The sequence below is a fragment of the Littorina saxatilis genome, linkage group LG10 (genome assembly GCF_037325665.1).
Source record: "Littorina saxatilis isolate snail1 linkage group LG10, US_GU_Lsax_2.0, whole genome shotgun sequence".
Classification (NCBI taxonomy): Eukaryota; Metazoa; Mollusca; class Gastropoda; order Littorinimorpha; family Littorinidae; genus Littorina; species Littorina saxatilis.
This window is the reverse complement of record NC_090254.1, coordinates 41,666,019-41,689,790: the sequence shown is the minus strand read 5'-3', so window position 1 is coordinate 41,689,790 and position 23,772 is coordinate 41,666,019. Positions and strand designations below refer to the sequence as shown.

Sequence of the window (23,772 nt, the reverse complement as noted above, 5' to 3'; positions counted from 1 at the left end):
TTTTTAACCAGGTGTCCATTATAATAATTTATTATTTTTCTTTGTTTTCCACTTGACACGTCTTGGCAGTCAGAAATATGGGCAGTGGTGTAAAGTAACTCATGACAGTGTCTTTGAGTTTGAAACTAGGACTGAAAAGATGAAGCGGGACTTTTGAAAAAAATTTTCTTCTCAGTTCTGTAAGGTGTTACTTTCAGTTACTGAGAGGAACATAATTATATGCTAAAATGTTTTTTTAAATTTTTTTATTTTTTATTTTTTATTAATTCACATGTTTGGCATTGGTTTTTGAGTCACTTGAGAAAAAGTGACTCTATGTAATCGGTCAGTGTTAGTCTGTCCGGCCGGCCGTCCGGCCGGCCGGCCGTCCGTAGACACCACCTTAACGTTGGACTTTTCTCGGAAACTATCAAAGCGATCCGGCTCATATTTTGTTTAGTCGTGACCTCCAATGACCTCTACACTTTAACGATGGTTTCGTTGACCTTTGACCTTTTTCAAGGTCACAGGTCAGCGTCAAAGGAAAAATTAGACATTTTATATCTTTGACAAAGTTCATCGGATGTGATTGAAACTTTGTAGGATTATTCTTTACATCAAAGTATTTACATCTGTAGCCTTTTACGAACGTTATCAGAAAAACAAGGGAGATAACTAGCCTTTTCTGTTCGGCAACACACAACTTAACGTTGGGCTTTTCTCGGAAACTATAAAAATGACCGGGCTCAAATTTTATGTGAACGTGACTCCCAGTGACCTCTACACTTTGACGTCTGCTTTGGTGACCTTTGACCTTTTTCAAGGTCACAGGTATGTCTTGAAGGAAAAAAATTGAAATATCATATCTCTGAAACTATTCATCGGATTTGATTCAAACTTTATAGGATTATTCTTTACATCAAATTATTTACATCTGTATTGTGTTGTGAATAGCAATTTCTTCCTGTCCATCTGATGCCTCATATAATATTCAGAACTGCGAAAGTGACTCGATCGAGCGTTTGCTCTTCTTGTTTTCATGTGCTTTTGATGTGATCTTTGAAATTATGATGACTACAAAAACTGTTTTGTTAGTGACTGATGTGTTTGTGAATGATGGATATATGTGCATGATTGCGTTTCGCAGACACAGTTGTCTTGTGCGTTGTAATTGGCGACGAATGCTGGATGATTACTATTTTTGTGCCAGGATTACTATTTTTGGGGCTGAGCATTACTCCAAAACACTTATGGGGGTAAACAGGTCTGAATCCATGTCAGAGTTCGGTGGGTTATAGAAGCACAAAAATACCCAGCGTGCTTCCCCCCCCAAATGCGGAGTATTGGTGCCTGAATGGCAGGGTAAAAACGGTCAGACACGTAAAAACCCACTACTGTAAAAACATGAATGAACGTGGGAGTTTCAGCCCATGAACGAAGAAGAAGCTTGTCTTTGTCAAGCTTTTTTTGTGTTCAGTTGCGGAGATGAAAGATAGTGTGTCCATGTGGTTTTGCGTGACTGCTTCTTGGTGTGTTTGTGTGATTTGGGTATATATTTATCCTACATACGTGAGAGAGACACCCGTGAGATAATAATCGTTCAAATCACACGTGGGTATATCATGTAAATGAGGTCATGTCAAGCAAGTCTGGCAGGGACCTGTTTTTCCACTGCTTATGATGCCAAAGTCACCGAGACAAACGTCATTATAGAAACACAAATTGCGCTCGCTAATTACCCTCGATGAATCTTTAGAACTAACACGTCACGCCAAACTTTCAGAGTGACGTTTCTTTGCTTTGACGTAATAGATTGCACGAGGCTTTAGAAGAGATCGAGGTTCCAAAACAAGCGTCTTCAATTTAGCTGCCTCGACTGCAGGACATTTTCAGTAAAATACACGTAAGTACAGTATGTAGGATAAACAGAATACTACATGGCTTGCTGTGTCGTACCAGATTTACACGAGTTGCTTTTTCAAATAGTGAACAGCTCGCTTTCGCTCGCAGTTCAATATTTAAAAAAACAACTCGTGTAAATCTGGTACGACACAGCAAGCCATGTAGTATTCTCTATATATACATGCCATTTTACTATGCAGGATTCATTGATTGAAGCTTTTTGAAAAATGCAGGACAATTTGAATGTCTTTGTGAGTGAATGAAGGGTGATATTAATGTTTCTCTGCTTGTGCTTTTAGCCGAAAGTGAAAGAGCAAGTAGAGGAAGCTTTTTGAAAAATGAAGGACAATATTAGTATTAGGAAAGAAAAAAAGTTTCTTTCTGACAAGACCAAACAAGAATATTTTTGGTAGTGGTCAGTTACTTTTTAAAATTGAAGTTGATTTATGTTTCATATACACTGGCGCGTGTGGCTTTTTTCACTGGCCGGAAATCATGCGCACTGTTTCCCCTGGATGACGGAGAAGAATAACTTTCCTTGTAAAGTTTTTGTCATTTAAAATTAATTTTGTGTGTGTGTGTTTTGATTGAAGAGTAAAAAATATTCTTGGGTCGTGAGGGAAAATAAGGGTCAGTTGGGGAGTCAGAAACACAGTGTTTTCTTGGCCTTAATGTTTCTCTGTGTGTGTGTTTTCAGCCAAAAGGTGATCGAGCAGGTAGAGGTCAAGGTGTCCAGTCTAAGAGAGGAGCTGGTCAGCACCAAGGAGGCTCTCAATAGGGCGCTGCTGGACAAGGAGGTGCTCGAGGGACAGAAGATTGAAGTCGGTCAGTAATTTTGTGTTTGTGTGTTAGGTGTGGAAGGGAAAGGCAGGTTAGACAGGAGTAAAGAATCTTGGACAGTGGAATTTAGAGAAGCAATGGGTTAGATATGTAAAGAAGAAGACTGTGATTTGTATTTTACCTGAATACAGGTTGTGCTGAAGCAGATATTGAAGCTGAAACGCAAAAGTGCAAGCACACAGACACAGTCTCAGACACAGACACATCTACACAGACACGGACACACTTACACACACGCTCACACACACACACACACACACGCTCTCTCTCTCTCTCGGAGAATTATGAATAAAATCTCTGTGTTGTTCCAACACTGAGAAAACAAAAGGTCAATAGGACATGTATTGAAAATATGTATAGGTCCAAATATCGTGCCAATCAAAAAAATTGTCCAGTCAGAAGACATCATAATATCCAAACTATCGGACGTCGACCAGCCAGATGTGTTAGATTAAAAAGGTGTGTATTTAGGCCTGAGAACTACAGTGGAATCGTAGAGGTTGAGGTCTAAATTTCTCCATTCCTACCTGCCAGGCGAGGCACTGTCCAAGGCAGAGGTATCCAAGGCGGAGCTGGAGGTGGAGATCAACAAGCTCAAGTCAGAGGAAGCCTGCCTGCGAGACGCTCTCCTCAAGATGCAGGCGCTCAATGAGGGACTTGGTCAGGATAAGATCGAACTCAACAAGATCATCATGCAGGTATGGTAGTTGTGCTGGTGTGAAGAGATTGTGTGTGTCAGGGAGAGAGAGAGAGAGAGACGTAGAGATTGTGTGTCAGGGAGGGAGAGGGGGAGAAAGAGAGAGACGAAGAGATTGTGTGTGTCAGGGAGGGAAGGAGAGGGGGAGAAAGAGAGAGACGGAGAGATTGTGTGTGTCAGGGAGGGAGAGGGGGAGAAAGAGAGAGAGAGACGGAGAGATTGTGTGTGTCAGGGAGGGAGAGGGGGAGAAAGAGAGAGAGAGACGGAGAGATTGTGTGTGTCAGGGAGGGAGGGGGAGAAAGAGGGAGAGAGACGCAGACCTGGTTACTGTACGAAATTTGCGTACAATCTTACGAAATTGAAGACCGCTGTACGATTATACGCCAGACATTAAAATCATACGCAAAAACAAAAAAAACAAAAAAAAAAGTCTGAAGAGGACTGTGTGAGCCTAGAAAGCAATGTGTAAACAGGACTGTATGAGACCAGAAAATACTGACCAGTGCAGTGACAGAAATGAAGGGCTGACTCAATACTGCTGACAGCAGCTGATGCAAATTTTCCTCAGAGGTCAAAAATAAAAATTATGTTTTTCTATCATTCGTTTTGTGTCACATTTTCAAATATCTAATAGTGTATGGGTTTTTTTTCTCAACAAAAATGTTTTAATTTACTTTCAGCACAAATTCTTTCTTACATGTATTTACAGTCTTTAAATAATGGCGTTTGAGGGGGGAATAAAGCACAGTGTGTACCGCGAGAATGAATTGTACACATTAAAATTCTGATTGTACACATTTTTAGCCTCATTTGTACACCAGGAAATTTTAGTGGTAATCAGGTCTGGAGACGGAGAGATTGTGTGTGTCAGGGAGGGGGGGAGAAAGAGAGAGAGAGAGACGGAGAGATTGTTTATGGTTTGAATGCTAGTAGCCAAACGAGTGTTTGCACACATGTAAGAGCGAGCATCCCACAGTTTCAAACATTTGCAAATTTGGACGATATCCAGTCTTTTTTCAAGATTGGAGTTGAAACTTATTTGTTGCTGTCGCTATTTGTTATCAGAACAATTCTGGCATCTGAGTCTTTGAGAAACACACATTTTGTGCATGAGCTTTTATGGTGACATTTATTCCGAGCCCAACATTTTCTTAATTGGCAGGAAGGCCTACTTTGCTATTGTAGTTTTGACTTTGCTATTGTAGTTTTGATGGTATGAACTGCATGAATATGGTCAAATGTCTAAATTATTCTGACATTTGAATTTATGTGTTTTACCGGTGGAGTGTTTCATTGCGTTTCCTCCTGTGCAGGTTGAGATGGAGAAGTCTGTGCTGTCAGAAGAGAAGGCGGCACTGGAGCAGGAGAAGGTTGGTATCCGTGATGACCTGGTGCGTGCTGAGCAGGAGAAGATGGACCTGGACACTGAGAAGCATGGTAACAGTCTTCGTCATATATAATTATAAATCGTGTCTTTGTCTTTTTAGAAGTGCAATGTGATCAGGCGTGGGAATTGTTCAAACGGAAATTACGTTTCAGCGAAAATAAAAAATTGTCCGCGGCAAAAAAAAGGTAAACGAAATTATATGTATACTATTGTCTCTCTATCTAAGGGCGGGGATGTAGCTCAGTCGGTAGCGCGCTGGATTTGTATCCAGTTGGCCGCTGTCAGCGTGAGTTCGTCCCCACGTTCGGCGAGAGATTTATTTCTCAGAGTCAACTTTGTGTGCAGACTCTCCTCGGTGTCCGAACACCCCCCGTGTGTACACGCAAGCACAAGACCAAGTGCGCACGAAAAAGATCCTGTAATCCATGTCAGAGTTCGGTGGGTTATAGAAACATGAAAATACCCAGCATGCTTCCTCCGAAAACGGCGTATGGCTGCCTAAATGGCGGGGTATAAAACGGTCATACATGTAAAATTCCACTCGTGCAAAAAGCACGAGTGTACATGGGAGTTTCAGCCCACGAACGCAGGAGAAGAAGTCTCTATCTATTATTTGCTTACTCAAGAACTATCAAAATATTGGTCTAAAATGCTAAAATTCGTTTTCCTTCCGGGGGGCTTCAACAACGGGGCTCTGCCCCTGTACCCTGCCGGGGCTTAGGCGACCCCTGCACCTTGGCCTATTTTCAGTTTTTTCTATAATTGAATTCCCATGCCTGGTGATGCCAAAAGAAAAATGTCCATGTTTATGTAAAATGAAAATGGAATTAAAGTTTTCTTATCTTATCTTATCTTTTCTTATCTTAAATTCAATTTGTTTTCTTTTGCAATGATTAAAGGTTTTGTATGTGGTCCTTTTGAACTATCTGTGTTAACAACATAAAATAACTTTTTAACTTTATTATACAGAAAGGTGAAAATAATAAACACTATTTTTTGGAATAGGCCAGTCACTAAAGCAGAGAAATGACAGAAATTAGGTTGATGGAGGTCCGTGTTCCTGTATAAACATATGTCTCATCTATTTAGCCATCCATTTCTCGTGTGTAGTAGTTAGTGTCCTTGACCTTGATCCGACCTTGACCTGTTCTTCAAGGTTTGAACCAGACGTTGGAACTGTCTGAGCTGACCCGCCAGCAGCTTGAGGAAGAGATCCTGTCGTTCAACCGTAACAAGCAGGAAGTCACCGTCCAGCTCTCCATGGTCTGTTGGTTTTCATCTTCACGTTTTATGCAGTGGCATTCTGTTGATTGGTCTTGTGATTCTGATTTGTATTCATTCATCTTCACGTTTTATGCAGTGGCATTCTGTTGATTGGTCTTGTGATTCTGATTTGTATTCATTTTCGCAATAAGATTGTATGCAGTATGTTTGATGCTTTTATTATTGTGAGTTTAGACTGAGAGCTATTTATACTCACTCTTTTACATTTTTGTTTTACATATCTTGGCATCTTGCTACCTTGCTTTAAAAAATATACTCATTGGAGTTCATGATTCATTGCAACAATGATCGCTTGCCCATAGTGATTGCTAACAATGTGTTTTGGCCAAAGTCAGGGGAGTTTGGCATGAGGTCAAGTGAGTTTAGGAAATCACACATACTCATTGCCATTGATCTTCAAGCAATGGGAGGCGATTTGTGCCTGTAATGTGCTGAATCAGGACATTGCCGAAGATCAAACAGTACTGGAGGAGTGTCACACACACACATGCATCACACACGTGCGCAGCCAGTCAACCACCGACTCAATAAGAATCTTACATAATAAAGTTCCACAATCACAAATTGTAGTATAAGAGGAAATATTGTTCACTTATAAACATATTTATCACACACACGCACACACACACTTTTAAGTTAATGACCTGCTGGAGTAAATGGCTTATTTATCGAGCTAGGTAATAAGGGTAAAACTCAAATAACCAACTTAGTCCAGCAGTAGATAGAAATCCCGACGATGTAGACGTAGACGATAGAATGACGATAGAATGACGGTAGTAGGACGACAGTTAAAGGTGAAGCAGAAGACTGCGCAGGCGTAGATGAAGATGTAGATGTAGGTGAAATGTCATCTTCCAGTTAAAGTTGACACCAGAACTTGGTTGTTTCACGTCTTCAGGTTAACGACAGGTGACCGCATCTCGGCCGCATGTACAAGACAAATCATTATGCCCTTCACCAGTCCCATCTCTGAAACCGGACCTACAGCTGCTGTAGCTGGATTCGTTGCTTGGAACGCAAGCCTTCCCCGAATGAAGTATTATTCCCCAGTATCTAAATTCATATATCAAATGAACACAGTTTACAAACATTTACAACGTAAACTACAAAAAACACGAGAAAAACCATATAGCACACACACAGGCAGTAAAGCCCAAACACCAACACAGGCACTTGTGATCGGACTTTTCTACATACAACAGGCGCTTGTGACAAGGAGTATCATACATTTTCACCTTTGCTGAATTGATTTAACCTTCCTATTGCTATTTTACCTGCACAGGTGTCTCGGACAGAATATTGTTTTCCTTGACTGCATTGATTTAACCAACCTATTGTTTTCTACCTGCGCAGGTGTCTCGACAGAAGCAGGCGCTGGCAGAGGAGCTGCTGACGTCACGCAGAGACCTGGAGCGCGCCCAGATGGCCCACGACCGTGTCTTCAAGGAGAAGGAGAGCCTCAACCTGGAGAAGGGAGAGCTTGTCGTGCAGGTTTGTTTGTTTGTTTGTTTGCTTAACGCCCAGCCGACCACGAAGGGCCATATCAGGGCGGTGCTGCTTTGACATATAACGTGCGCCACACACAAGACAGAAGTCGCAACACAGGCTTCATGTCTCACCCAGTCACATTATTCTGACACCGGACCAACCAGTCCTAGCACTAACCCCATAATGCCAGACGCCAGGCGGAGCAGCCACTAGATTGCCAATTTTAAAGTCTTAGGTATGACCCGGCCGGGGTTCGAACCCACGACCTCCCGATCACGGGGCGGACACCTTACCACTAGGCCAACCGTGCCGGTTGTCGTGCAGGTACTTGAACTCTAAACTCGATTTCCAAAACTTTATTACTCAAGTATAGTAGTGTAAGTTTAAACGTCCACCTCTCTAAAAGGACTACTTCTGTTTGGTCCCTTGGACGGTCGTTAAAGACAGGTTTGACTGTACTACTACAGCGGTACCTGCGATGAGTGGACCCTTCCATGAGAGGACACCTCCCTTAAAAGGACACCTTCCTCTAGTGAGAGAAGTGTCCCTTTTTATATTGTCTCTACCAAAGTATACCTGTCATGACAGGCCACCTGCAATGTAGGGACACTTGGCTGGACCCAAGGGTGTCCTTTCATCACAGGTACCACTGTACTGCTAAAACTGCTACTTCTACTTATTTTTCTACAACCATTGTGGGAGTCTGAAAATTGAGGTAAACTACAGTGGTATGAACAGAAAATTTGAAAAAGCAAGTCTTAAATCGGGGGGTCTTAAGTGAGGGGAACAGCTGTGTCATCACATTAACTACCACTGTCGTCTTGTATGTCAGGTGACAGCGACTGTCTCAGTCTGTGTCATCACATTAACTACCACTGTCATCTTGTATGTCAGGTGACAGCGACTGTCTCAGGCTGTGTCATCACATTAACTACCACTGTCGTCTTGTATGTCAGGTGACAGCGACTGTCTCAGGCTGTGTCATCACATTAACTACCACTGTCGTCTTGTATGTCAGGTGACAGCGACTGTCTCAGTCTGTGTAAAATGTCATATTAAATTACATATTCTTACTCCAACTCGCAGAGTTAATGCTTACATGTGAGTTGGGTGAGTATATTAACACTTTCTACCCCACCTATGTTGACCAAGTTTTTTTAAGCCGAGACCAGCTGTGCTGCAGCAGGTCACGCAGAATTGTAGTAACGGTGTAGAAACTGTGTATCAACGTGATGGAATGCAGGTATTAGATCGACGTTACAGGAAGCGACTGAAGTGACTGTGTGTATGGAAAAATCCGTACCAGGTCAAATAGAGCCATATGAGTGGGTACGGATATATTCATACCTGGGAGACTGAGTTAATCAAATGAAAATTTATTATTGAAATTTTTGATATTCTTACTCCAACTCACATATAAGCATTAACTATGTGAGTTGTGTAAGTATTTTAATCACATGAAATTTTCGAATTTGGTCCAAAAAACAAATAACATATACTTTCCACTTGTACTTCAGGTGACGGCGACGGAGAGAGAAAACCGTCAGCAGAGCGAGCAGATCGCGGCGCTGCAGAGCGACAAGGACCAGCTGGAGGGGGCGCTGTACGAGGCGCAGCAGGCCGTGGTGCAGCTAGAGGTGCGCAAAGCTCAGCTGGAGGGAGAGAACCAGGAACTCATCGTCCGCAAGGAGAACCTCCAAGGTCTGTACGCTTTGATAAGTGATCTTATGAGTCAGGGTTTCTATTGATTGTCAGTTTCAAATAAAGAGATAGTCAGCCATCTCGAAAGGGTTCAAGGCTTTGAAGGCCTTCCTCAATAGACCAATTTTGGAAATAACTCTTGTCGGGTTTGTATGGGGAGTGAATACTCTTGCTTGTAGTCGCTGTGAGCTCTAGTGAGAAGGGGCGATTAATAAGTGTTCATTATTACTACTTATTGTTATTGGTGAGACAAAAATCCACATATGCTCGTGCTTCGGGGGAGCAAAGTCACCATATCAAAATAGGAAAATTGTGATTTCTTCATGTGCATTTTACCATTTTTGTACATAAAAACACACTTCTTTTTTTGTATTCCAAACCACTTAGGCAGTCTGATACAGTCTTCAGAGCAGTAAAAAACTGTCACTGTCTTTTCCAGCGGAGATCAGCCGCCTGGAGAAGGAGAAGGCGGCCGACCAGGATCGCTTCGAGCACCAGAAGGACCAGCTCAACGCTCGCCTCATGCAGCTGGAGCGCGACTCACAGATGGCGCTCGCACAGGAGAAACAGGCTCACGAGGAGGATTGCGAGAGGCTCACACGAGAAAGGGTAAGTTTAGCAAAAGTAACTCGGCAGTCATCAGAATGCTTGAATTGTTAACAAAATGTAACTAATCATGACGTCTCTTTTTCACCCCCTCTATCAAACTAAAACTTCTGACATCAAAAGCGAAGCAAAGTAAACATTTTGCTGCACGTCTCCCAGAAATTGACACAGAATTTTGAGAACGAAGTTAGTCTTGGAGACTTTGTCATATCAACAAGAGAAAGTTATGCGTAAGATCGGCACTAATCTGTGCATGTATTGGTATCATATATCATAAACAGGGATGGCCAAATCGCCTGCCCGATCGACAGGAGTGAGTAAAAAATCCGTCGGGCTATTAGAAACCACCAGGCAACTTGCCCGGCTGGCCAGTAAAAATTCTGGTTGTGATATCGAGTTTCAAGCAATATTAACACTGCATATGCAGCAACTGTGGTATTTACTGCTCCAGCGAAATTTCTGGCGGGCTAGTGACTTATTTGAAGCTACTCGCCCCACTGACGAGTTAACATTTTAAGATTTGGCCATCCCTGATTTATACTGTGTGTCAACAGGAGAGCCAGCGCAATGACTACGAGACGAACAGGGAGCAGCTGCTGCACTCGCACGCCATGGAGAAGGAGGACGCCATGTCGCGCTACGACAAGCAGATGGAGGATCTGCAGGAGGAGCTTGGCCGCGTGCAGCGAGACCGGGATGAGGCTCTCCTCCTGGCCGAGAACGACCGCCAGCAGGTGAGTTACCTGAGTAATACACAACACACAAATACACGATATATATAGCAAAGAGCTAGCTAGAGGGACCTCGACGAGGCTCTCCTCTTGGCTGAGAACGACCGCCAGCAGGTGAGTTACCTGAGCAATACACAATACGGATGCAGAAAGAGCTGGTCAGGCTCTTCCATGGAGTAAGACCATCTGTCCTATTGGTCACATACAAAAAATCAACGCACTGACAGCTTGCTGCGTTGAGTTGAAAATTGTTCATGAATTAATTTCTGTGAAAGGCACCAGTGCGTTTTATAACATTAATTCTTTAAAAAAAATACCACTGTGCACAGGCTGTTCATATTTTATATGTGACCAAGTGGAGGGATGATCTTGGCCTTATCCCATGTAAAATCCTGACTAAGTGTGAGTCAGTAGGGCAAGTCTGAGGGGGCCTTTAAAGAGGACAAACGAGATACACAATAGATGAGTAATAACCGTGCAAATATATAGAATTATCTTCAGCTGTTGACTTTGCCCAGTCTATCTCCTGCCTTCAGAATTTCTCCTTTTTAATTTTTTTTTTTTTAACAATTTTATTAATCTCATGCCTTCTGCTCCATTCTTCAGGCCATCTCTCTCCTGGAGCAAGAGAAGGGAACTCTGCTGGAGAAACTGGCCAACGCCCAGCAGGACCTTGCCGACTGGAGCGTCAAGTACGACCGTCTGAAATTGGAGGCTCAGGCCAGGGCCGAGTCTGACCGTAGCACCATTATCGCCCTGCAGGGAGAGCTCAGAGACTTTCGTCAGCAGTTTGAGGAGGCCACGTAAGTTGCTTGGAAGAGAGGAAGTGTTTGAGAGATGTGTTTTGTGCGTGTGTGTGTGGGTGTGTGTGTGCACCATCATTGCCCTGCTGGGAGAGCTCAGAGACTTTCGTCAGCAGTTTGAGGAGGCCACGTAAGTTGCTTGGAAGAGAGGAAGTGTTTGAGAGATGTGTTTTGCGCGTGTATGTGTGTGTGTGTGTGTGTGCACCATCATTGCCCTGCAGGGAGAGCTCAGACACTTCCGTCAGCAGTTTGAGGAGACCACGTAAGAGAGGGAGTGTGTAGAGAGTGTAGAGAGATGTGATTTTTGTGTGTTCTGTATGTGTGTGGGGGGGGGGGGGGTATGCAGACCTGTTTACACTACACATTGAGCGTAGTAAACTACGAATTTGAATAATATACTACGCAACTACGCAAGTCTGTCGTTTTCTACGCAAACGGTATTTAAAAAAAAAAAAAAAAAAAATTTTTTTTCTTTTTTTCCCCGTCTTTACACCTGTTCCTTGTCCCGTTGTGCTCTCACACCGCCCCGTCCCTGCACACAAACAGTATTGTTTCGGCTACGCATGTCACAATCCGTAATTTTCTTCATCTCCCTTGACCGATCCATTTTCCAATCCATGTTTTCGGCCAGCAGTCGTTTGCTGCGTGCAGCGCGTAAAGCGCCCACGGGCGTTGCGTTGTAGCTTGTTAATGCTGAATAGGCTTCTCCAAGCAAATGCCGGGCACAACTGAAAGCGTTACTGCCAAACCATGCGGGCGTTTCGACACAATGGCTGAACGCAGAGCACACGAAAGTGAAGATGAGAACTGTGAAGAAAATGACTCCGAAAGGCCACCGACCAAAAAGAAAAAGACGAGCAATGCGCCGAACCAAGTCTTTCTGCCAAAATATCATCAGGACTACCCATGCCTTGTCTTCGCGGAAAGGAAAACATCATGCTCATTGCACTGTCTGCAATTCCCATTTTTCCGTCAGTCAATCAATACATGTGGTAAAAAGTAGCAATCATTGTTCTTGTTGTTGTGATAGGTCGACGAGAAATTCTACACATTCAATTACAAAACTACACATTTGCCTCATTTTGCTCCCAGAAAATACACATGCAATGTTTTAGGGGTAAACAGGTCTGGGTATGGGTTTGTGTGTGTGTTCAGGCATGCATGTGTGTATGAAGAGAAGATAAGAAACAGTGTGTGTGTGGATTAGATACAGCACAGCAAGAAAAAAAACACCCACCAAAAACATTATTATTAATGTTGTTTCAGTGAGGCCCATGAGCGCGAGGTGAAGGCGCAGAACGAACAGCTGCGTGAAGTGGCTCGGCAGCGAGAGGCCGCGCTCACTGAGGTGGACGAGCTGAAGACACAGCTCAAACTGGTGGAGGAGACACGCGACGCCATCCGCCGCGACCTCATCAACGCCAACCGCACCATTCGTGAAGGTATGTGGCTGTCTGTCGTCTGTAAAGACTTAAACTTGTTTTCAGAGTGAAATCAGGGCCGAGGTGCATGACACAAAACTAGGTGCCACCCAAATGGGGGGTACACAGCACCAGGATCACATTGGCAGACCTGTTTACCCTTACGATTTTGGCGTAATTTATTACGATTTTCTGCAAAAAATACGCCATTCTGCTATCCGTGTCAAGACTACGATTTTCATAAATGATAAAAATGTTAAAAAAAATTAAAAAAAATATTGCTATGAGAATATCTTGGTGTTTTGTAAAATAAGAAAAGTTTGTGATCTGATGAGGATTAGTTTATGATTGAGACTGTTAACCATTTCCCAGTTCCATACTTACATCAACTTACCATCATTCCATGTCAATAAACAAATGGCTGCTGTTGAGAGTTTCAAAACTTAAAAGAAACTGAACTCACCTCAAACAATTTATCATACTCTTTCCACCTGACAGGTGAAGAAACCCGCGACCTCATGCGCAAGGACGTCACAGACCTGAAGCGAGCCATCAACGAGGAAATCCGCGAGAAGGAGGCCATAGGTCACACCGCTAACGAGCTGAGGAACATGGTCAAGACGTGCGAGCAGGAGAAGACCGACCTTGCTCGCTGCGTACAGGACGCTAGGCAACGCATCGGAGGTGAGTAGGAACAGTTTAGCGCTTGAGCTGAACAGTGTTTGCTTGGTGTGTCTAGGGATTGTGGGACAGTGGGATTGTGGGACAGTGGGATTATTGTGGGACAGTGGGATTGTGGGACAGTGGGATTGTGGGACAGTGGGATTATCCCCGAGTACGCAGTACTAGGGTCCAGCAGACTTTAATTGTGTGTCTGTCTGTCTCGACTTAACAGCTTATTGCTGGGAAACTACTGGGCGCAGTTCGTTCAAAAGTTGATACACTAACTTGATAATAGGTCCGATTGATCGTATTAAAACTTCATAATGTTACCTGGGACCTAAATGCGAAATAAATCACAAAAACGACTCTTAACGGAGGGCGCAATTCGCGGTGGGATAGAACAGCCGTTCGGCTGATAAACCGCCCAGCGACACCAGGCTTTGCGGCGTGCGTGCGTGCTTTGCGTGCGTGTACCACTGCGCGAGGATTATAGGCATTTGAGTTCACTAGCGAATGTCAGATTTGTTGGCTTGGTGGAAAGCGTTTCCGACTATGGACAAAGTGATCCGGGTTCGATTCCCGGCATGGGCGGTCTATTTTTTTTTTTTTTTTATTTCTTTTTTAAATCCAAGTGATCCGGGTACGATTCCCGGCATGGGCGGTCTATTTTTTATTTTTTTAAATTTTTTTTTAATTCTTGTTTACTATTGTTTATTATGAACGTTTGAATGTTTTATTTTACTCTAATAATTTTTTTAATTGTGTAAAATAAATTATTTTTTTTATTTTTTTTTTAAATCCACGTGCACAAGACAAAAACTTTCATACTGGGGGAGCGAGCCAGTCTGAAGAGTACTCGGGTCCAGCGCCAGCGTTTTTTATTGTGGGATTGTGTGACAGTGGGATTGTGTGACAGTGGGACAGTGGGATTGTGTGACAGTGGGACAGTGGGATTGTGTGACAGTGGGACAGTGGGATTGTGTGACAGTGGAACCCCTTTTGTAGACCTCCAAATATCTGGTTTGGAAAAGGAGGGAGTCTTGAGATGGGGATAAATTTACAGTGGTTATGAATGGAAAATCTGAGAAAACATGGTCTGAAAAGATATGGGAGTCTTTCAAAGGATGCTGTTGAAAGGGGGTTCCACTGTGGAGATGTGTTGAAAGATATGAACAGAGAGAGAGAGAAGCTGATACATTTGGGAATGGTTTTCTGTACAGAAAGATCAAAAGGAAAGAGCGGTAGATATGCCAAAGGAGAGAGAGAGAGAGAGAAAGAGAGAGAGAGAGAGAGAGAGAGAGAGAGAGAGAGAGAGAGAGAGAGAGAGAGAGAGAGAGAGAGAGAGAGAGAGAGAGAGAGAGAGAGAGAGAGATGAGGGCTGTATCTGTGTGTGTCTTCGTGATTGTGTGTGTGTGACTGTGAGCGTACTTGACTGCAAGGCTGTGTGCACTGAGTGTTGGTTGTGTTTGTCTGCTTTCAGCAGTTCATTTTTTGTTTTAATGCTGCAGATGTTTTCAGTATGTACTTGTATTGTTAACTTACTCATGTGGGCATGATTAGTGATAGTTTCATTTAGACTTCGAGTCCCATCCTAGAATTTTTCCATTGTTTCATCGTTGTTGTTAAGCAGAAAAGTTTTATTACAGATACATATGATTTGTAACAAGAGCATGTTTGTTGTCGTTCGTTCCCTTGGTATACTGGAGATTTTTGTGTGTGAATTAAAAGCAAAAGGGTGTAAAATTGACCCTGTCTATTACAACTACCCAAGCAAGGAACAAAACTGATCACTAAAGACGGGTGGTTGTTATGGAAAGTTGAACTATACCGGAAAAAAACTTGTTCGAGATCCTTTTGGGTTTGCTGTTGTTGGCAGGTGGTTGTTTTGGGGAAGTGTTTGCAAGACAGCTTCAACTGTACCACTGTATTGTGATTTACAAGGTGGTCTACATATGAAAGAGTTCCTTGAAGGGAAGAGAGTTCTAGTGAAAGGCCATTCAGCGTAGTCATTGAACTGGATAACGTAGTGTGAAAGGCCATTCAGCGTAGTCATTGAACTGGATAACGTAGTGTGAAAGGCCATTCAGCGTAGTCATTGAACTGGATAACGTAGTGTGAAAGGCCATTCAGCGTAGTCATTGAACTGGATAATGTAGTGTGAAAGGCCATTCAGCGTAGTCATTGAACTGGATAACGTAGTGTTAAATTCTTCTTTGTGCAAGAAGAAGGGTTCAGGTCAGAATGATTGATTCACCTGAAGGGGTCTGCTTTGTTTGTCCTATTTGTAAGGAACAAGATCCGATCTGGCTTGATCAAGACGTTTTTATGCAGAGTATTTGTAAAGGAGGGGAGAGAATTAGTGTCTAAGATTATTGCCGGCAAAACTTTGTAAAGAAACACTGTGAGATATCACGAGAGAGTATCAGGTGTTTGGAATTGGAGTGAAAGATCGACTCACCTTGAAAAAACAATTTATGAGTGAATTGGAAGTGCCAATATTTAGTTGTTGATTAAATCCTTTTTTGTTCACCTGGTCACAATGGGAACGTGTGTTAAAATTGCATGCAGACATAACATTAATTTTTTAGGTGTCTGGAAAAACTTGATCTGTTTTGAACACTTCCTTTGCCAGTGTCCAACCAAACAGAAAATCACAGCTCAAATTTGAGCTGTATATTTATAGTTAGCGTTGTACATGCTGTTCTTACTTGCATGTGGCTGCTGTCAAGGAGGGTGGGGTGGGGGGGGGGGGGGAGGGGCACGGCGAGGCCTGTCAGGCACAAGTACAGTGCAGGAACCCCTCTCTTTAGACCTCCAAATATCTCAGACAATCAGGTCTTAAAGAGAAGGGTCCAGTCTTAAAGAGAAGGGTCCAGTCTTAAAGTGGAGGTAAACTTCCAGAGGTAATGAACAGAAAATTAGAAAAAAGCAAGGTCTTGAAAAGCGTAAGTCTTAAATCAGGGGGTCTTGAGAGGGGGAGGGGTGGGTTATTTCCCTTGTATTATAAACATTTTTCTATTGTCACTTCTTTGGAGCACGAGTCCCAGGACAAAAACCAGGCCGATCAGTCTCAGAAAAGAGCGTTGCATTTTACTCAGGCATGAAGATGCAATGATTGGTGTAGAACTGTAGAGGTCATAGTACGCTTGCTCTGCCAGAGAGAAAATGAGATTAACTTTCACACTCAGAGGAAATTAAGACTTGGCAGAAGTGGTACTTACAGGAGTTAAAGCCTTAGGTGTTAGGTTTATTTGTGCATGGTGGAAAGAGTGAGAGTCGACATGGAGGAATTAGTGCTGTGTTAGGTGTATTTGTGCATGGTGGAAAGAGTTAAGAGCCGACATGGAGGAATTAGTGCTGTGTTAGGTGTATTTGTGCATGGTGGAAAGAGTGAAGAGTCCTCATGGAGGAATTAGTGCTGTGTTAGGTGTATTTGTGCATGGTGGAAAGAGTTAAGAGCCCACATGGAGGAATTAGTGCTGTGTTAGGTGTGCATGGTGGAAAGAGTGAGAGTCGACATGGAGGAATTAGTGCTGTGTTAGGTGTATTTGTGCATGGTGGAAAGAGTTAAGAGCCGACATGGAGGAATTAGTGCTGTGTTAGGTGTATTTGTGCATGGTGGAAAGAGTGAGAGCCGACATGGAGGAATTAGTGCTGTGTTAGGTGTATTTGTGCATGGTGGAAAGAGTTAAGAGCCCACATGGAGGAATTAGTGCTGTGTTAGGTGTATTTGTGCATGGTGGAAAGAGTTAAGAGCCGACATGGAGGAATTAGTGCTGTGTTAGGTGTATTTGTGCATGGTGGAAAGAGTTAAGAGTCGACATGGAGGAATTAGTGCTGTGTTAGGTGTATTTGTGCATGGTGGAAAGAGTGAGAGCCGACATGGAGGAATTAGTGCTGTGTTAGGTGTATTTGTGCATGGTGGAAAGAGTTAAGAGTCGACATGGAGGAATTAGTGCTGTGTTAGGTGTATTTGTGCATGGTGGAAAGAGTGAGAGCCGACATGGAGGAATTAGTGCTGTGTTAGGTTTATTTGTGCATGGAGGAAAGAGTGAGAGCCGACATGGAGGAATTAGTGCTGTGTTAGGTGTATTTGTGCATGGTGGAAAGAGTGAGAGTCGACATGGAGGAATTAGTGCTGTGTTAGGTGTGCATGGTGGAAAGAGTTAAGAGCCGACATGGAGGAATTAGTGCTGTGTTAGGTGTATTTGTGCATGGTGGAAAGAGTGAGAGTCGACATGGAGGAATTAGTGCTGTGTTAGGTTTATTTGTGCATGGTGGAAAGAGTGAGAGTCGACATGGAGGAATTAGTGCTGTGTTAGGTGTATTTGTGCATGGAGGAAAGAGTGAGAGCCGACATGGAGGAATTAGTGCTGTGTTAGGTGTATTTGTGCATGGAGGAAAGAGTTAAGAGTCGACATGGAGGAATTAGTGCTGTGTTAGGTGTATTTGTGCATGGTGGAAAGAGTGAGAGTCGACATGGAGGAATTAGTGCTGTGTTAGGTGTATTTGTGCATGGTGGAAAGAGTGAGAGCCGACATGGAGGAATTAGTGCTGTGTTAGGTGTATTTGTGCATGGTGGAAAGAGTTAAGAGTCCTCATGGAGGAATTAGTGCTGTGTTAGGTGTATTTGTGCATGGAGGAAAGAGTGAGAGTCGACATGGAGGAATTAGTGCTGTGTTAGGTGTATTTGTGCATGGTGGAAAGAGTGAGAGCCGACATGGAGGAATTAGTGCTGTGTTAGGTGTATTTGTGCATGGTGGAAAGTGTTAAGAGCCGACATGGAGGAATTAGTGCTGTGTTAGGTGTATTTGTGCATGGTGGAAAGAGTGAGAGTCGACATGGAGGAATTAGTGCTGTGTTAGGTGTATTTGTGCATGGTGGAAAGAGTGAGAGCCGACATGGAGGAATTAGTGCTGTGTTAGGTGTATTTGTGCATGGTGGAAAGTGTTAAGAGTCGACATGGAGGAATTAGTGCTGTGTTAGGTGTATTTGTGCATGGTGGAAAGAGTGAGAGTCGACATGGAGGAATTAGTGCTGTGTTAGGTGTATTTGTGCATGGTGGAAAGAGTGAGAGCCGACATGGAGGAATTAGTGCTGTGTTAGGTGTATTTGTGCATGGTGGAAAGAGTTAAGAGTCGACATGGAGGAATTAGTGCTGTGTTAGGTGTATTTGTGCATGGTGGAAAGAGTTAAGAGCCGACATGGAGGAATTAGTGCTGTGTTAGGTGTATTTGTGCATGGTGGAAAGAGTTAAGAGTCGACATGGAGGAATTAGTGCTGTGTTAGGTGTATTTGTGCATGGTGGAAAGAGTTAAGAGTCCTCATGGAGGAATTAGTGCTGTGTTAGGTGTATTTGTGCATGGTGGAAAGAGTTAAGAGTCCTCATGGAGGAATTAGTGCTGTGTTAGGTGTGCATGGTGGAAAGAGTTAAGAGTCGACATGGAGGAATTAGTGCTGTGTTAGGTGTATTTGTGCATGGTGGAAAGAGTTAAGAGCCGACATGGAGGAATTAGTGCTGTGTTAGGTGTATTTGTGCATGGTGGAAAGTGTTAAGAGTCGACATGGAGGAATTAGTGCTGTGTTAGGTTTATTTGTGCATGGTGGAAAGAGTTAAGAGCCCACATGGAGGAATTAGTGCTGTGGAGAAACCTGTTCTTGGTTAAGGTGAAATATGAATTTGCAGCATGATTAGTTATAATGTGAGTAACTAATTTTCAACAGGTTACAAGTTGCTGGTTCTTGTGTATGACTGTATGTAAGTGTTAGAGTGCCTTGGAGAATGAGGAACAATTATGTCACAGCTTGCGGCGATCATTTCAGTGCTTGTTATTCTCTCAGGTGCCAGCTAGGAGACTGGTTTCACATAACTCTCACTTACTCTTGACATGCACATCTCATATGCAATCAAAGCGCTTACTTCCCTTTGCTTGGCAGAGGTTGCAAGTTTGTTTACTGTTCTTATGTTAGCAGGGTGTTTTGTTTATAATGGCATATAATAAATGAAAAGATTCATACCAATTTGTACTTGCAATTGAGCATGAAATGATAGGAGTATAGAGGATGAGGGTCACTTGTTGATTTCAATGCTTGTTATTCTCTCGGGAGACTGGTTCCGAATAAATCTCACTGACTCTATTACATCGTCATATGCATTTAGAGCGCTACCGGCACGGTTGGCCTAGTGGTAAGGCGTCCGCCCCGTGATCGGGAGGTCGTGGGTTCGAACCCCGGCCGGGTCATACCTCAGACTTTAACATTGGCAATCTAGTGGCTGCTCCGCCTGGCGTCTGGCATTATGGGGTTAGGGGTGCTAGGACTGGTTGGTCCGGTGTCAGAATAATGTGACTGGGTGAGACATGAAGCCTGTGCTGCGACTTCTGTCTTGTGTGTGGCGCACGTTATATGTCAAAGCAGCACCGCCCTGATATGGCCCTTCGTGGTCGGCTGGGCGTTAAGCAAACAAACAAACAAACAAACAAACAAACAAACAAACAAACAAAATTTAGAGCGCTTACTTCCTGTGTTTAGCAGATCTTTCAATTGCGCCGTATGTGCACAGTCTCGTGGAAAAAAAATGATATTGAGTACAATTCTGTTCGTCATGATTTCTGACTCGCCTCTCTCTCTTGTGCAGACTCTCCTCGGTGTCCGAACACCCTCGTGTGCACGCATGCACATGATAAAGAACCCCAGTTCACAGCGAAAAGTCTCAGAGCTTGAAAACACGAATACACACATGTAGAAAAAAAAGAAAATGAGTGGCGCCGTACGGTATGGCAGCTCGCTTTCCCCAGTGAGAAAGCAGCCCGAATATCCATGAGGGTAACCTCACAGGACGATATAAATCTTATCCTTATACTTATCCTTATCCTCTTCTCTCCCAGTGCTGGAGGAGCAGAAGTCGGGAGTAGTGAGGGAAGCTGGAGATCTCCGCATGAACCTCCGGGAGGTGGAGAAAGCTCGCCTGGAGGCCCGCCGCGAGCTGCAAGACCTCCGTCGACAGGTGAAGATGCTCGACGGCGAGCGCTCCAAGCTGGGCAAAGAGGTCGGCGACCTTCAGGTGCGAGTGGCTCGCGACGAGGAGAAAGAGGAGGAGTCCAGGAGGACGTCCTTTGACCTTAAACAGAAGGTGAGGCATAAAGTGTGCTAATTAGTGTATGTGCATGCATGTCTGTCTGTCCGTTTGTTTGTCCGTGTCTGTATGTCTGCATGTCTGTCTAATGGCTGTTTGTCTGTCTGTCAGTCTGTCCATCAGTGACTGCAGTCGGTCTGTCTGATTTCGTCTTAACTGTGGCTGCATCTGTGTGTGTAGTCAATGTCAGTTTGTGTGTTCACATTATTTATAACTGAATTCCACCTCTTTCTACAGTATTTTACTTTCTTTTTTTGTTTGAACTCTGTCCTCCTGTACACGATTGCTTTAATTTTTTTATTAGAAGTTTATTGAAAAACTTGGCTGATTGGTGTTTGTTGCATTATTTGTTGTACCAATTCCTGTGATCCTTGCTCTAATTCCGGTAACGTTCTCGCTTCTAGCTTGTGTCTGTTGTAATATTTGTTGTGCCAATTCCTGACATTTATTCCGATTCCTTGACGCTCTCTCTCTCTCTTTGCTGATGGTGTCTGTTGTAATATTTGTTGTACTGATTCCTGTGACACACGCTCTCTCTCTCTCTTTGCTGATGGTGTCTGTTGTAATATTTGTTGTACTGATTCCTGTGACACACGCTCTCTCTCTCTCTTTGCTGATGGTGTCTGTTGTAATATTTGTTGTACTGATTCCTGTGACACACGCTCTGATTTCTATTGTTGTCACCAGCATCGGTCACAAATAGCAATATCAGCTGAAGAGACGATAAAAAAGAATAACCAACCAACCAATCAACCTATTGTTCTCTCTCCTGACCAGGTGGTGGAGACAGAAGCATCACGCGAGGCTCTTCGCAAGGAGCTGGCCAACCTGCAGCGCAAGATGGCGGAGCTGATCGACGACGCCACCATGAAGGAGAAGGACTACCAGCTGGCCCTCGACGATTCTCACCGCTCCGAGCGCAAACTGGACGACCAGCGCAAGAACCTCGAGATCGCTCTGGAGGGCGCCAACGCCGATATCGGGGAGCTTCGCCTCAGGCTGAGCGGGGCCGAGGGTCGCGTCAACGCCCTTGAGATGACCCTGGCCCGGCTGGAGGGGTCGAAGAAGGACGTGGAGTTCAAGCTGAGGAGCATCGTGTCCAGTCTGAGACGCAGCATCGGGTTCCGTCAGGAGATGCCGCGCGGTGTCCGGAGTCGCAGCCCCAGTCCTCGCCGATCTCGCCCCAACTCCCCGTCTAAAGGTGGGGGTTGTATTCCTTGTGGGTTTGCTTGTGATGTGCTCTAGTACTGTCATGGGTGGGATTCTTCCGGTATATTCCGGAAATCCGGATTCGTCATGTCTGTGGTGAAGTTTATTTGGTTTAAGTTAAACAAATCTTTCAGCATCTCGGGGCCCCCAGACCCCCCCCTTCTTCAGGATTCATGACATTTTTCAGTCCCACGCATGTACTGTGGCCTTCTGGCAGCAGTTGTTATGTTATGTTATATGAAGTCTTATATCGCGCGATCTCCAGACTCGGACTCAAGGCGCAGGGATCTATTTATGCCGTGTGAGATGGAATTTTATACACAATACATCACGCATTCACATCGACCAGCAGATCGCAGCCATTTCGGCGCATATCCTACTTTTCACGGCCTATTTGTTGTATTCTGTGTCTGTCGAGTCTGAGAAGTAGTATCAGATTCCGCGTGGAGGTGCCTGGTACGCAGCCGCGGGGTCGGATTGGTTGAAATTGTGATTTGTGATTTCAATCAATTGGACCTTGCAGCTTGTTCCCACCCAATTAGGTGACACCCAGTTTGTTCCCACCCAATTAAGTGACATCCAGTTTGTTCCCACCCAATTAGGTGACACCCAGTTTGTTCCCACCCAGTTAAGTGACACCCAGTTTGTTCCCACCCAATTAAGTGACACCCAGTTTGTTCCCACCCAATTAAGTGACACCCAGTTTGTTCCCACCCAATTAGGTGACACCCAGTTTGTTCCCACCCAATTAAGTGACACCCAGTTTGTTCCCACCCAATTAGGTGACACCCAGTTTGTTCCCACCCAGTAAAGTGACACCCAGCTTGTTCCCACCCAATGAAGTGACACCCAGTTTGTTCCCACCCAATTAAGTGACACCCAGTTTGTTCCCACCCAATTAAGTGACACCCAGTTTGTTCCCACCCAATTAAGTGACACCCAGTTTGTTCCCACCCAATTAGGTGACACCCAGTTTGTTCCCACCCAATTAAGTGACACCCAGTTTGTTCCCACCCAATTAGGTGACACCCAGTTTGTTCCCACCCAGTTAAGTGACACCCAGTTTGTTCCCACCCAATTATTTGACACCCAGTTTGTTCCCACCCAATTAAGTGACACCCAGTTTGTTCCCACCCAATTAGGTGACACCCAGTTTGTTCCCACCCAATTAAGTGACACCCAGTTTGTTCCCACCCAATTAAGTGACACCCAGTTTGTTCCCACCCAATTAAGTGACACCCAGATTGTTCCCACCCAATTAAGTGACACCCAGTTTGTTCCCACCCAATTAAGTGACACCCAGTTTGTTCCCACCCAATTAAGTGACACCCAGCTTGTTCCCACCCAATTAAGTGACACCCAGCTTGTTCCCACCCAATTAAGTGACACCCAGCTTGTTCCCACCCAATTAAGGGGAGGTGGGCCAGTGCACTACCTTTTTTTCAATTTTGAATGTTTTATTGTGTCTGAATGTTATTTTATGAAAGAAATGAACAAATGATGACAAAGAATAGTCACTTTTTGTATTTTCGGTTGCTGGTTTTTGTTTTACGCGACAAAAACAGTCAAAATACAGACAAAAGTGGAGTACAGGAGATACACGGATTTTCATCAGATGTGATTGTCACACTTCTAATTATTGTTTTATTTTATCCTTCTGGGTATGCTCTAGGGGATTACGAAGCAGATTTTGTTTATTATATTTATACTTGGAGTTAGGAACACTTCTTTGTTACAACTGTCAAACTTTAGGGTAACGCTTGCGAAATTATTTTTTGAAATAATCTGGATATGACTATAATAAAATTTCAGCAAAATCCCTTCGTAATCCCCCAGAATGTTATATTCTGCACAAACTACAAAAGAAAATATTGCTCTAGCTAAATTACAGCCAGAGAAATCGCGTAACCCAAGACGTAACCGTAG

General features: G+C 43.8%; 1 protein-coding gene across 5 annotated transcripts in view; it reads left to right on the top strand.

Annotated features, from left to right (window-relative positions):
• LOC138978848 (rootletin-like) overlaps positions 1–23,772 on the top strand; it is a 120,588-nt gene that overhangs the window by 73,574 nt on the left and 23,242 nt on the right. For all 5 annotated transcript variants that reach the window (XM_070351640.1, XM_070351641.1, XM_070351642.1 and 2 more), the window contains exons 12-24: positions 2,579–2,706; positions 3,256–3,419; positions 4,732–4,855; positions 5,962–6,068; positions 7,443–7,580; positions 9,095–9,278; positions 9,718–9,887; positions 10,439–10,618; positions 11,222–11,418; positions 12,685–12,860; positions 13,338–13,523; positions 20,390–20,634; positions 21,415–21,838. In XM_070351640.1, coding sequence (XP_070207741.1) covers positions 2,579–2,706; positions 3,256–3,419; positions 4,732–4,855; positions 5,962–6,068; positions 7,443–7,580; positions 9,095–9,278; positions 9,718–9,887; positions 10,439–10,618; positions 11,222–11,418; positions 12,685–12,860; positions 13,338–13,523; positions 20,390–20,634; positions 21,415–21,838 — 2,423 coding nt within the window. The remainder of the gene's footprint in view (positions 1–2,578; positions 2,707–3,255; positions 3,420–4,731; positions 4,856–5,961; positions 6,069–7,442; positions 7,581–9,094; positions 9,279–9,717; positions 9,888–10,438; positions 10,619–11,221; positions 11,419–12,684; positions 12,861–13,337; positions 13,524–20,389; positions 20,635–21,414; positions 21,839–23,772) is intronic.